At 37.6% G+C, this 12,933-nt stretch overlaps 1 protein-coding gene across 1 annotated transcript in view; it reads left to right on the forward strand.

Moving 5' to 3' along the window:
• Positions 1 to 324: 324 nt before the first annotated feature.
• pth2ra (parathyroid hormone 2 receptor a) overlaps positions 325 to 12,933 on the forward strand; it is a 43,285-nt gene continuing 30,676 nt past the window's right edge. Inside the window, exons 1-5 of the mRNA XM_054615834.1 lie at positions 325 to 436; positions 552 to 685; positions 8,150 to 8,255; positions 11,311 to 11,421; positions 12,406 to 12,527. Of these exons, the coding sequence (XP_054471809.1) occupies positions 325 to 436; positions 552 to 685; positions 8,150 to 8,255; positions 11,311 to 11,421; positions 12,406 to 12,527 (585 nt within the window). The remainder of the gene's footprint in view (positions 437 to 551; positions 686 to 8,149; positions 8,256 to 11,310; positions 11,422 to 12,405; positions 12,528 to 12,933) is intronic.

The raw sequence follows: 12,933 nt of genomic DNA on the forward strand, positions 1-12,933 counted from the left end.
TAAGCAGGTTACGGAAAATGAATGAATGAATGAAGTAATGGTTGTATGTTGAATAAAATGTATTTACATTGCATATTACTGTTACTTTAGGAGGTTGTACATGCTCATATGATTAAAAACTAATATTTAATTACAATAATTAAATGATTTAAAATAAAATATAACATTTTTACAGTAAAAAAAAATAAAGAAATGCCTCTGTGGGTGCCCCGTCCCCCCTTTACATTGATCTGAATCACAAATCACGTGGTGGCGACGAGCACAAGGCGGAGGCAGCGTTTACTCTCCATCCAATTGCGTGATGGGTTTTTCTTTTTTTTTATCATGACATACTGTGACGAAACTGCACGGGAGGCTCACTTTTCATCCCAGACTACCGGCAGTCTGCGGGCAGCGGTGTCACTACTGAATGAGGGAAGAAACCAGATGAAGTCCGGTCCTTCCCACTGCGCCTCTGGACCTTCAACTTGCGATGGAACTTTCTAATAATGTGAAGCTCTTCCTCAGTGATGCGGAGGAACCACAGAAGAAGTGTTCCTCCCAACCATAAGGCTGCTTACATTCATATATATTTATATTTTCTTTATATTTGCCGGAGATGAAGGCAGACCGACGAACTATGAACTTACTTGTGTGGATATTGTTCTTAAACTTTTTATTGTGCTGGGCTTCTGTTGACGCACAGGTAAGCACACATTATGTATCCATGTGCACAGATTGTAAAGCCCTCTGAGGCAAATTTGTAATTTGTGATTCTGGGCTATACAAAATAAACTGAATGAATTAAACTTGAATTAAGCAAGAAATATATATTTTTACACTGTACCAGTTTGTTTTGCATTATAACAACCACTTCTATAAACCTTTTATTTTTGAAGAATCACTTGCAGAAAAGCTGGGACTCCCACATCAGCACAATATGCAGTAACATGGCTCACATTGACTCTGAGTATACAGACAGAACCATCAAGCTATTAAGAATACTGATATTTCACTGTGGAGTTATGGTATTTAGGCTATTTCTCTTCTTCTTTGTTAATGTACTCAATATTAAAGTGTTGCTGAGGCATTTGCCCTCAATATTCAAAGGGCATAGAGAAGTAGTCTTCACCCAGGTGCTTCAGAAGGCTTTATTCTTGCTTCCTTTATATTCTTCATTTCTCAACAGCTTTGTGACAGTCTGACCTGTTGATATCATGGCCAACATTTATCTCTTTTTTTCTCACGGCTGACCTTTTTGTAGTCACAAAATCGGTGCAACACCCTCACTGCAGAAAGCCTGTTGCCGTTTATAATTAACTTGACATCTCAGGAGCTTTTTGTTCCTGATTTTGAGGAGTTGTATCAATAGCCATCATCTGCCAGTTTTTCCACACAGGCTCACTGCTCGTATTGGCTTTGCAGCATTAACTGGACAGCCAGAGTGCTTCTAATTAAATAGATTAAGGGAGATCTGGTGCCAACCCCGAAACAGAGTTAAACCTAACAGCTCCTCTTAATGGTCAATGTGCTTTACCTTCACATCATTAGATTTCAAATTATTCATTTTAAATGTTGGCAGTGCTGAGCTGCAACAAAAAGGATTATGGCACTGAAAGAGTGTACCATGAGCCTTTGATAAGTGAGATTGTGGCAAATGAATCATCAGACATGCAGGGTTATTAGTCACTGAACTGTGAATGATCCATTGAGTCGCTCGGACTAATGCAAAATGGTTGTTGTGTTATATTCTGAATTGAAAGAAGGAGAGTTTTCATGCATTATCAGCACCATGGACAGCGCCTTCAGCAAACGCACCACTAAAAGCAAAAGGAAGGAAAAGGGTTCAGTGTAAAGAAAAAACTGCAAGGGCTAACAATATTATACTGCCATGAAATTGCAAATGATAGAATAATAAATAGTTAGTTTGTATAGTTGGCAAATGGTTGTTTTTAATGGAATCTGACATTTCTAGATCAGTGTATGTTAATAGGAAATGTAATTTTCAGTGGAGTAACAGTCTGTGTTGAGTGGTGAAACTTTTTTCATCAATTTTGCAGCAACCAGAGCCGAGGGCTTCTCTGCATAATACCAAGGAACCTTGTGCTAAGACAGAAATGTCAAGTTTTATCTATTTATTTTTTAACAACCAGTCCCGAGGTTTTTTTATATTATGACAACTTTTCATTGTGTGAAGGTATTTTTTTTCATGCAACTGATTTCTTAAGTCGCTTTATATCATAGGCGCTACTATTGACAATCAATGCTAAAGGGCGGCTGTGGCTCAGTGGAGAGCAGGGTCGTGCCCCAATCAGAGGATCAGCGGTTCGATCCCTGGCTCTGGCAGTCCATGTCGATGTGTCCTTGACCCCAAATTGCTCCTGCAGGCTGTTCCTGCGGTGTATGTATGTGTATGAATGTTAGCTAGGGTCCTGATGTTCAGGTGGCACCTTGCATGGTAGCCCCTGTCATCAGTGTATGAATGGGTGTGAATGGGTGAATGATTAGTAATGTAAAAGCGCTTTGAGTGGTCGGAAGACTAGAAAAGCGCTATACAAGTACAATCCATTTACCATTTACCATTTAAATGTCGCTGCCTGTTGATAGATGGCTAGTGAAATAGGATCCATCCATCCATCCATCCATCCATCCATCCATCCATCCATCCATCCATCCATCCATCAATCAGTTTTCTTTCTGCTTATCCAGGGCCTGTTTGTGGGGTGCAGCAGGCTTAGATGCATTGCTAATAAAAGGTTCCCTCCTGCTTGTGCACAAACCACACATGCATGTTTGATTTAATTGTTCTAATGAAAACTTTGCCTCAGATCTGAAAAGTATGGTCATGAAACACACACCTTGACTTCTTATATGAAATTATATTTGGCTCTTGCCTGAAGGCATTTTAATATTTGCATATCAATAGATTCCTGATTCTCAGTGAGGGAGAAAAAAAAACATGCTTCCCTAAAGTCACCATTTTTCAAAGAAACAGTCAAACAAAACATGTCCGTATTGCACGACATTTTAATGCAGTGCAATTTGTATGTGCCTGGAGGGCGTCTTTAATAGTGAAAAAAACAAAAATATGTTGAGTGTGACCCCTTGACTGAGGATCAACAAATGTGTATGCATGCTGGGAAGACAAAACAAGAGAAATGCTGCTGAAAAAAAAGGCGTGCAGCAATGTTGTCTATGACTACACACCACAGATTACTGTAAAGAAACAATAGCCTGCCTTTCACTCCTGACTCTCCTTTCTCGTCTCCTTACCTCATTATGCAGCCCTTTCTACTAAATGATTACATTTATATGTTTTCGAGGAAATGTATAGTTGATGTGTGGCTTATGTTCACCAGCAACATTTTTTCCAGTTAATTAGAGGTTGAGTTCTGCTTCACAGAAGCCAAAGAGAGACTTTGGACGGTGGGCGTACAAAGCACATAACTTTCATTTCAGATGCTGCGGTGGGCTTGTGTATCATTTGTGGTAAGGTATAGGCTAACGGAAATTGTCAGGGAAAGATGAAGGTCAGTTTGAGATTGTAGTTCTTAATAATAAAGAAGAAAACACATCCTGTAAGGTTATATTTATTGTCCCTCCAGGGGGGATTTGTGTTGCAGCCAAGGTTCATATACAAACAGAGTACAAATTACAACTCTAACATAACACCAACACAATATATAAAACAGCAAGAACAGGGAAAGGGAAATTCATACCAAGTATGAATTTCCCTTTCCCATATGAAAGTTAAAGGGAAGTGCCAGATTGCTGTAGGCGTATTAATAGCACTTGGGATTTGACCAAGAGTGCCCATCGAAGCATTAGTGACATTCTGCAATATCTTTAACATACTCAGCCATTGATCTAGTGTAAATGTAAAGTAAAATAGAATAAAATAGTTTTTCTTTGGTTGGTTGTAGTTCTCCTGCTTTCTTAAAATGCAGATGCTTTACTGCTTGCTCTCACCAAAATTTGCATTTTTCTGCTAATGTTCTTGTTTTTCTTCTATGAGCTGCATCTCTTGGCTACTTATACATCTTTGGGACTGTAATTCTTTGGGGATATGTTGGGTTAATGCCATATTTCAACATTTATATAAATTCCTCGCTATGCAAGCACAAGCACAAGCCTCGAAACCACTTTGCAGTTTATTCAAAACTGTTGACAAGAGCATGCAAACACGTGTATATTTAGCATCAACAAGATTATCTCGAAACAGGAAGGCTGTGAACCACATAATGGATCCACAAATGATAGTCCTCCCTGGAACTCTCGTTAGTGCAAAGCCTGACAGTAAATCGTCAACCTGGGAATTGGGAGGGCGAGTAACAGGCACACCGAAGCTCCCTGAGACTTGTGATGTGACCGGCTGGCCTTCATTATCATGCAGGCAAAGTGCCTCTCCAACCCCTGTAGTCAGTACGACACAGCACTCGACAGCTGCAAAAGGGAGAGCTAGCTGCAAACCTCGCCAACAAACAAGGGTGCAACTAAAAACCAGCTCCACTGTGCAGGACTCTGATGATCTGGATAACCTCTAATCCTCACATAGCAGGTTATGGACTGAAAGTAACTCAGAAAGCAAATGGATGATTGGAAAGACAACTTTTGCTGTAAAAGAAGTGCAGTAAAAAAACATCAAAATACTCTGTTTTCCAAAGGATATGGTCTCTGACTTTTCATAAAGGATCCTGCACATCAAGGCTGCACACCTAACCGTAAAAACCATCAGTCCGCACATTGGGTCAAATTATGTTGTAAGATAACAGTCTGAGGTGCTGAAAGTGGACCGTATTGATCTGTTGAACACGATCAGCTCTCTGAATGCTGAGGTGCTTATCAGTGACAATGTAACGACACCCAGAAGAGGAGTTGATAGATTCAGCAGATTGTTGGCCCTGAACACATGGCCTTCAAACTGCATGTACTGCCCATTCAGTGCATTTTATTGACAATTTCATCATTTTCATGGAATGGACTTTGCTTGAGTCAGTCAGAAGTAAAATTGATCACTTTTAACCCATTGTACTTTCTACCCTGCCAAAGACAAGATAGAAGAGGAATCAAAACAGGAAGTAGACATAACATACTTGGAAATCGTCATTCCACACTTTTCCTGGATCTTGCCTTGGACACAATCATGACAGCTACGACATGTTATATTGTGTTTCTTTTGCACTTTATCTCGATGTTTTTGATGTTTTTGTAAACCACTTTGAATTGTCTTGGAAATAGGAAACATGAGACATAATTTATTACAATAAACCTTCCAAGGAAATGGCAGACAACATGCTGTTCCATTGTGTCTAATGCACCAACACTTTCACAATAAGCATGCACATCTTAACAATGATGAGTTCTCCAGAGGAGAATCAGTATGCCTGATTGATCGGCTTAATGGTTTGCCAGGGAACTTATTTATCACAGTTCAGTAAACTTGACTCGGTAACATAAACACGATGACAGGCTGACAGGTTATGAGACGGCATGAATTCATAATGATGTCTTTATTTAAATGTTCAAAGCAGATATGGAATTAAAATGTCTGGAATTATTTCCATCTCTACAGACAAGTAGATACAGTACGGTAAAAACTTTGAGGCAATGCATATAAGAAGTATTCAATGTCTGAATGTGGTGCTTAATACAAGAATATCTTGTTTAACATTTCTGACCTGACATCACAGGGTTGGCTCATGCACGCCCACAAGAGAGACTCATGACTCACGGCATTACAGCTAGAACTGACTTCAAGAATATCCTTTAACTTTTTTTGAAGATCTGGATTCTTTGATCTGCGGCTATCCTATTACTGTTACTTCTAGTAATACAAGTAAATAGAAACGAATTAAGCAGAATATAAGAACAATTAGCCAGCAACAGTGAGGAAAATGTTTGGAAACAACAACAAAAAATTAAAAGTAAAGCAAAAAATGAATTATGTTTCAACGATTGATTGTAAAACCAGAGGATAAAACATGAAAACCATGGACATTCTGTCCCATTATTCCAAATAAGTATTTCAAGTGTTTTTCTTTTGATAAAGCAACTAAAGAACAAAAAATAATCCAGTCTTTGTGTTTTCCACGATTGAAAGGCTTAACAGCTTTCACCAATTAGCCTTGTGTGAAACAATGTGAATGAAAGGAGAGGCAGCTGTGGATCTGCTAGGACTTAAAAAGAAAGACAAATAATATAAAGACATTATTTAGAATTGACTTAAGACAAAGGACTCCAAAAGTTGCATGTAATGCAGTGCACTGGGACAATGTAGGCCTAAGGTATAGCCCAACAACGATTCATTGTCCCAGATAATGACTTTGTTGATCCTTGACTTTTCCTGGAAGCAAAAGGCTGCTGACTGCAGTTCACTTAACGGCCACCGATATCATTAATAACAATACTTTTCTCTCCATGCATTTAGATAACCTCTAAATGTCAGCCATGTGTTCCTGTTTCCTTGAAAAAACAGATGCTTCACTGTAGATTATTATTTTAGGGCTTACATCAGCACTTTCGTTTTCACATTACAGCTGCTGTTATAATAGGTTTGGGAAAGATCCCTGAATTTAGAGTTCAGTTTATTATTTTGGTTGTTACCTTTGGGAGACGCAGGAACATTAGAGGCGAGTCAGAATGTGGTTAAGAGCAGAAGTGACTGACTTTATCTCCCTAATGAGTCTGCAGATTGGTTCTTGTGTCCTCACATTAAAAGATGCCATTCTAGATGAAGGTCTGGCACACGGAAATCTCAGGAAGTTGTATAATCAAAACTGTATTGGTTCTCCCGATTTCCTTTATAAAAATACATGCACATTCTTAAGAGCTTAGACTGAGGTTAGACTGTTTTGAAAACATGTCCGTTAATAAAATGGACATTTCCTTATGAACAACATTGTTGAAAATTCCCTTTTTGAATTGTCAAAATAAACATCGCCCTTCACTTTACAGCAGCACATTTAAAGCTGGAAAAGAACAATTGTTTTAAATCATAATGTTCAGGTGATAAATGGAAGAAGTCTTTTTTTAGTTTTGAGTTTTTAACTATAGCTTCGGTGACAGAGTTCTAGATACACAAAGGTAAACAAGGTGGGATGACAGCACTGGTTAAAAATGTACCAAATAACATCCCTAAAGTTTTAAATGTGTTTTTAAAGCAAGTACATATAATTACGTCTTTGAAATGTAACATCACAGAGTGCATTTTCTTTTACCTTAGTTCAGTTTAAATTAAAGTCAAACTGTCTGTACAGGTTCTATTTATCCTTTACACCTATTTCAAACTGTCAGATTTGACAGATGGTGTCGTCATTAACACCGACGCCCTGCTTCTTCACATGTTAAATCATGTGGCTCTAACTCTGCACGGTGACAGAAATAACTCTCAAATTACATCAAGTTGTAAAAACACAAAGATAAAAGCAGCCTCTTGGATGAGAAGCAAACATGTCTTCACGACTTAAACACAGATCCAGTTACCTTTGACTTTATTCACCTACTGTAAGAAACTGAATGTATTTTCAAACCAACAGACCATCAGGTAATACCACCTAGCTGAAGTCAAGAACAACCTTAAATAGATCTTAAAAAAACTGTTGAAAAAGTGTCTTTGGCTTTGGGAAGATTGTTAGTACGATAAATGCTTGTGTCCACAGACGGTGGGGTTTAAGCCGTCCTATAATTTACCGAAATAATTCATACGGAGTTTCCTGATTGATTTTGGTGCAACAACCTGAGCCGCACTAGCAGCCCTGTGAGACTGTAATACTCATTACACAGCAGGAAACAGTATTTTTGCACAAAGGAGCTCAATGTTTGTGTCAAGCCGAGCTGTGCTTTGAATGTTACAAGTAAAACCTAATATCTAATGGAGAGGGATTTAAGTAAGATTAGATGAAAAAAGATTGAATAAACCCACAAATAACCTGTAATTTCACATTCAAAAAACAAATGCGCAACTACATGTTTTTTTCTCTCTCTGCTTTCTACTATTGTTGTTGTTGTCACGACTTTCCTCCACTGGAGGCCACAAATGTTGGCCTGGCCCACAACAGATGGAATAAGAAAAGATGTCCCAAATGTTATTGAAAAGCCAAAAAGCAAAGGGCTATTTACACACATATAGATACAGGCTGACAGATCTGATCTTGTTTATTGTGCTTCACAGATGGGGTTTGATGGCCCTCTCTCTGCACAGGAGCAGATGTACATCCTTTATGAAATCAAACTGAAGTGCTACCAGAACCTCTCCAACACTGAGCCAGGGTCCACAGGTACAAAAAACGTGCACGGACAGTTACATTTTTAGAGTTTTCTTCATGTTTATGTGGAAACAATGCCATTTCAAGTGATATAATGGCAGTAAACTTTGAGAAACTTGAACTGCTTTACATTTTGTGTCTATTATGTGGATTTATCAAAAATACACCATATTCAGAATATATATGAACAGAAGATGTATGTTAAGAATTAACCGTTTTCTTAATCCTGCCCCCCTAAATTATTGTTGCTCCGCCAGCTGTTTACAACAATAACCTTGGCAGTTCAATCAATTTTTAACAGCTGCTCCTTGATTTCAGAAAATAGCAGACTTAAGCAGACTTCTCATTTCTAGCTGCTGGATGTCGATGAAACAACAACTGTCAATTGATTTTGCCCAGCTCACTAATTAAGCTAAAGTCAATTCTATGAGCGGATTGAAAACCCTTTGCTGCTTAGTTTACATAATTTATATTATAAAACAGTATGTTTTAACTTTTAATGTTACAAGAGTCAACGCTTTTAGGAGGAGGTCTAATCCATGTTTTTGGCAAACATAGCTATTATTCAAAACCAGTAAAGAAAAATACACAACTGCTATCGTTAGCCTTAACCATTAGCTTCCAGGGTCGACTGCCTCACACTGGGGAGAAGAAAAGTGGAAAAACTGCAGTTCAAAATTACCATAATTGCAAAATAGGACAAAGTGCGTGTGATTTGCATCTCACAGCTACAGTTTGCATTGCCTGCCTTTTGGTTGTAACTATTTTTGGTTTACTATTCAGAGCTTTCTTTGCACTTCTTAAATGGACAAATTCTCGGTGCAGAGTTTTCGGTTCTGCTCTACTACTCTTCTATTTGTAGGTCATATCCTGCCAAGAGCGCTGGGCAGAGGCCATAGAAGAAAAAAAAGGCTTCAATCAATCTTTCTTGTTCTACTTTAGTTCAGCAAACTAAACCAAAAACATTTCATAGCAGCTTACATGTTTTAAGAAATGCAGGAGACAGTGCCAGCTGGTTAAACCTCCGTCCTCTCCTGTTCTGCTCTTCATCATCATCATCTGAGCTTTATTTATATGCTTTATTTTTTTATGTACACACTCACGTTTATCTGCTCCCATTTCATTATGTTTCTGTTGTCAGATAACCTATAGAACAGGAAGTTGTGATTTAATTGTGGCTCACAGATGTTAAAGGTTCAATATATACGACATTCAGAGCCACTGGATTTTGCACGATAACACGAGCATCTCAGAACCAAAACAAATGAGAGAGGGGTTTAAAAGATGGTCAACAGAAAAAGTGTGATCTGACCTGATGTACAATTTATTTTGAAGGACTTTGGCTTCAAAGCTGCAGTTACTTTGTAACAAAAACACTGTGAGCTTGAAAAATGATTTTTTCAACTGTTTTAAATCTTAAACCTTTACAATGCAGCATGAAATAATCACAGAAACAGCCAGAAGATGACCAATCACTGCTTTCAAAATGTAGCCTTTTCCAATGATTCATGTTCCAGTGGTTGATTTTAATATATGCCACTTGGTTGAATAGAAAGAGAATTGCTTTTGAAAGTTGCACTTTGCAATGTGTACTGTCACACAATCCTTTTGTGGTGAGAGCAGGGAGCAGATGAGTCAGCAGAGGTACACGTTTATCTTTGGGGCGTCCATTTCAATGTCCATAAGTGGCTCTCACATGTTTCACCAGACTAATGTTTTTTTATTTTGTAACCATCCTTCACAATACAATGCACTGACAAACATTGGTTTCTGTTAACCTCTTAATGGCTTTTTGTTAGCAAAGGGCAAAGGAACATGTTTTTTATAAAATAGGTATAGAGCAAAGATTCAGTGCAAACTTGTTTTTTATTTTTTTTTCATTTTTTATTTTTATCTTGTCTTTCTTCTACTATGTCTCTTGTGTGCACTTTACTCTATGCTGCTGTAAGCCTGCAAATTTCCCCGCTGCGGGACTAATAAAGGATTATCTTATCTTATCTTATCTTATGCAATATGATATCAAGATATTAAGCAGTGTGTGAGTATATGGGAGAATAGTCATCGAAGGGAATATTATGACTATGATTTGTTATTCACAGTGTAAATAATGAAAGTATACAGTACCAGTCAAAAGTTTAGACACACCTTCTCATTCAACTACTTCGAAGAATCTAAAATATAGCATTTGTTTGTTTACCACATAATTCAATATGTGTTCCTTCATAGTTTGGATGTCTTCAATATTAATCTACAATGTAGAAAAAAAATAAAATAAAAAAAAAGAAAAACCATTGAATGAGGAGGTGTGTCCAAACTTTTGACTGGTACTGTACATTTCATTTCCTTTCAGACATCAGCGCTCAAACAATGTAAAGACCAAGAACAGTGGCTTAAAATGAATCTTAAACTTCCTTGCATCATTGATAGATCACACAAGATTTAAGATTTGTGAAAATGTCAGAGAGATTCACATCAAAGACGTTTTAAGATGTTTTTTCTTTCTAGTAAAGACTATTATAATTGCCCCTCGTCTTGATTTGGTGATTTTAGACTATGAAAATCCTTATTTTCAGCTTTCAGAACATGTTTTTTAGAAGTCAAAAGTCAAAGATGATAATGCTAAATTAAATTATATAAGATCAACATGGATTTTAAAAGAGAAATAGAAGCTCACATTTCTATTGCAGATTATTTCAATGAAAGAACAATAGAATAATTAGAAAAATGCTAAATCTTCCCTGTAGTCAATCTTTCTCTCAAATGGACAGAATGGACACAGCCTGTTTGTTCTCTGATCTGTTGCCCACTGCTTTCCATAATCGTAATAGTATTTGTGTTTAAACAACAAAAATGCACATAAGAATAATCACTTGTACTGTTTTCTTCAAAAATATATGAGTAAAGTATTTTGATTGCCAATTGAGCAACAGGATCAATCTATGAATATAACAAATATAACAAATTAGCTTTTCAGCAACAATCAAAAAAGACATAGACTAGATACCAGATGACAGTATGTGAATTGTATGTTGACTCCCTCTTGATTTTTATACTCTGTTCGCCGTAGATGAGGTGTGCTCTCCAGACTGGGACGGTCTCATCTGTTGGCCTCATGGCTCCCCCGGGCTGGTGACCAAGGTCCCCTGTCCGTCTTACATCTATGACTTCAATCACAAAGGTTAACAGTTTTTTTCAAATGTTTTTTTCCAGATGTTCCATCACTAACACTGAAAACTACAAGTAACTTTAAATATAGAGATTCAAACTGCTTTTGCTGGTGTTATATTCTCATATAAGTTTCTGCATGACCTAGTTTACTTTACTAAACTACCTGAAATATTCCAAATCTAAATTTTATTTTTGAATTCATACAATATATTTTAAACATTGTTTTGTTGAGGTCTTACACTCTCACACAGGTGTATTCAATAATTATGGATAATTAGACCTTTGCAGAAGATGGGTGGACCCATGATGATAATTATGTGAAGTTACTGTATTCTGTGCACTGATAGGACTTTTCCACAACAGACATTTCGACTTGGTGTAAGAAAAAGCACAGGTGTTTCCAATCATATTAAGCGATGGCTCCTTTATTCATTTTAATATTTATACCTGTGTTTTATTAAGGCCTTAACACACAGAGGGGATGTTTTTTCCTGCAATTCATTCACAAGTCAATATATTTTTGGAACTGTTTTTGCAATACTTGTTTTTGAACACTTTCACACAGAACAAAAATATTACACATCAAAAAAGCAACACATTTTTTCACGGTAAATTTTTTTCAGAGCTTTCACACCGCCGATATTGGCATCAACTAATCCCATTGTACAAACAGGTTGTGTTGTGCTCATATTTATATAACAACAAGGAGGCTTCGTTGTCCCAATCAAGACGTCAAACCGTATTCATTCGGAGATATATCAATAAAGCCCTGGCTCTACACTCCGACACAGTTCTGAAAAGAGGTCCAATAAATCAAAATAATTTAATTCACCTGTGTAGGTTTAGGGAGTGCAGCTTCTCTAATATATCAAGGCTGGTGAAAACGTCAATTTACTTGACTGGTGGGCAAATGCCTAAAGTCCGTAAGATCCACCTGCATGAAATGCTTTGTGTTGTAAATGTCCAAAATTCATGTTAAAGCGTGTGTTTACAGGACATGCTTACAGGAAGTGTGATGTCAACGGTTCCTGGGTGTTTGTGGACAACTGGAACAAAACATGGACCAATTACTCCGAGTGTCTGCGTTTCCTTCAGCCGCCTGATGAGGAAGGGAGGGTGAGTACGATTGCTGATTTCGTTAACTAGCTAAACCAATATTATTCCCATACATGCATGGCTAGGCATGTCAACGTTAAGGCTGTCGGCATTGTAGACGTCAAAGCTCTAAGTGTGACGGGACTCTGAAGGAAGCTAATGTGGAGGCCAACCGACTGAACAATTGACTGAAATCAGATGCTATGCAACCGTGTGGGCTTCATCTCATCTACGGACACGTTGAGTTAGTTGGTGGTTCAGAGGTTCGAACTCAAATCTTACCATATAATTGTCTATCAAATTGAACCTCTTTTACTGTCTTCTGAAACAGTAGAGTACATCTGAAGAGTGACCCTCCCTTTTCAGGCTGTTTTCTTTCTTTTTCTTTTTTTTTTTACTTTTCTAGTCCAGAGGAGTTCAAACTCTA

This window comes from Anoplopoma fimbria, chromosome 16 (genome assembly GCF_027596085.1).
Source record: "Anoplopoma fimbria isolate UVic2021 breed Golden Eagle Sablefish chromosome 16, Afim_UVic_2022, whole genome shotgun sequence".
Taxonomy (NCBI): Eukaryota; Metazoa; Chordata; class Actinopteri; order Perciformes; family Anoplopomatidae; genus Anoplopoma; species Anoplopoma fimbria.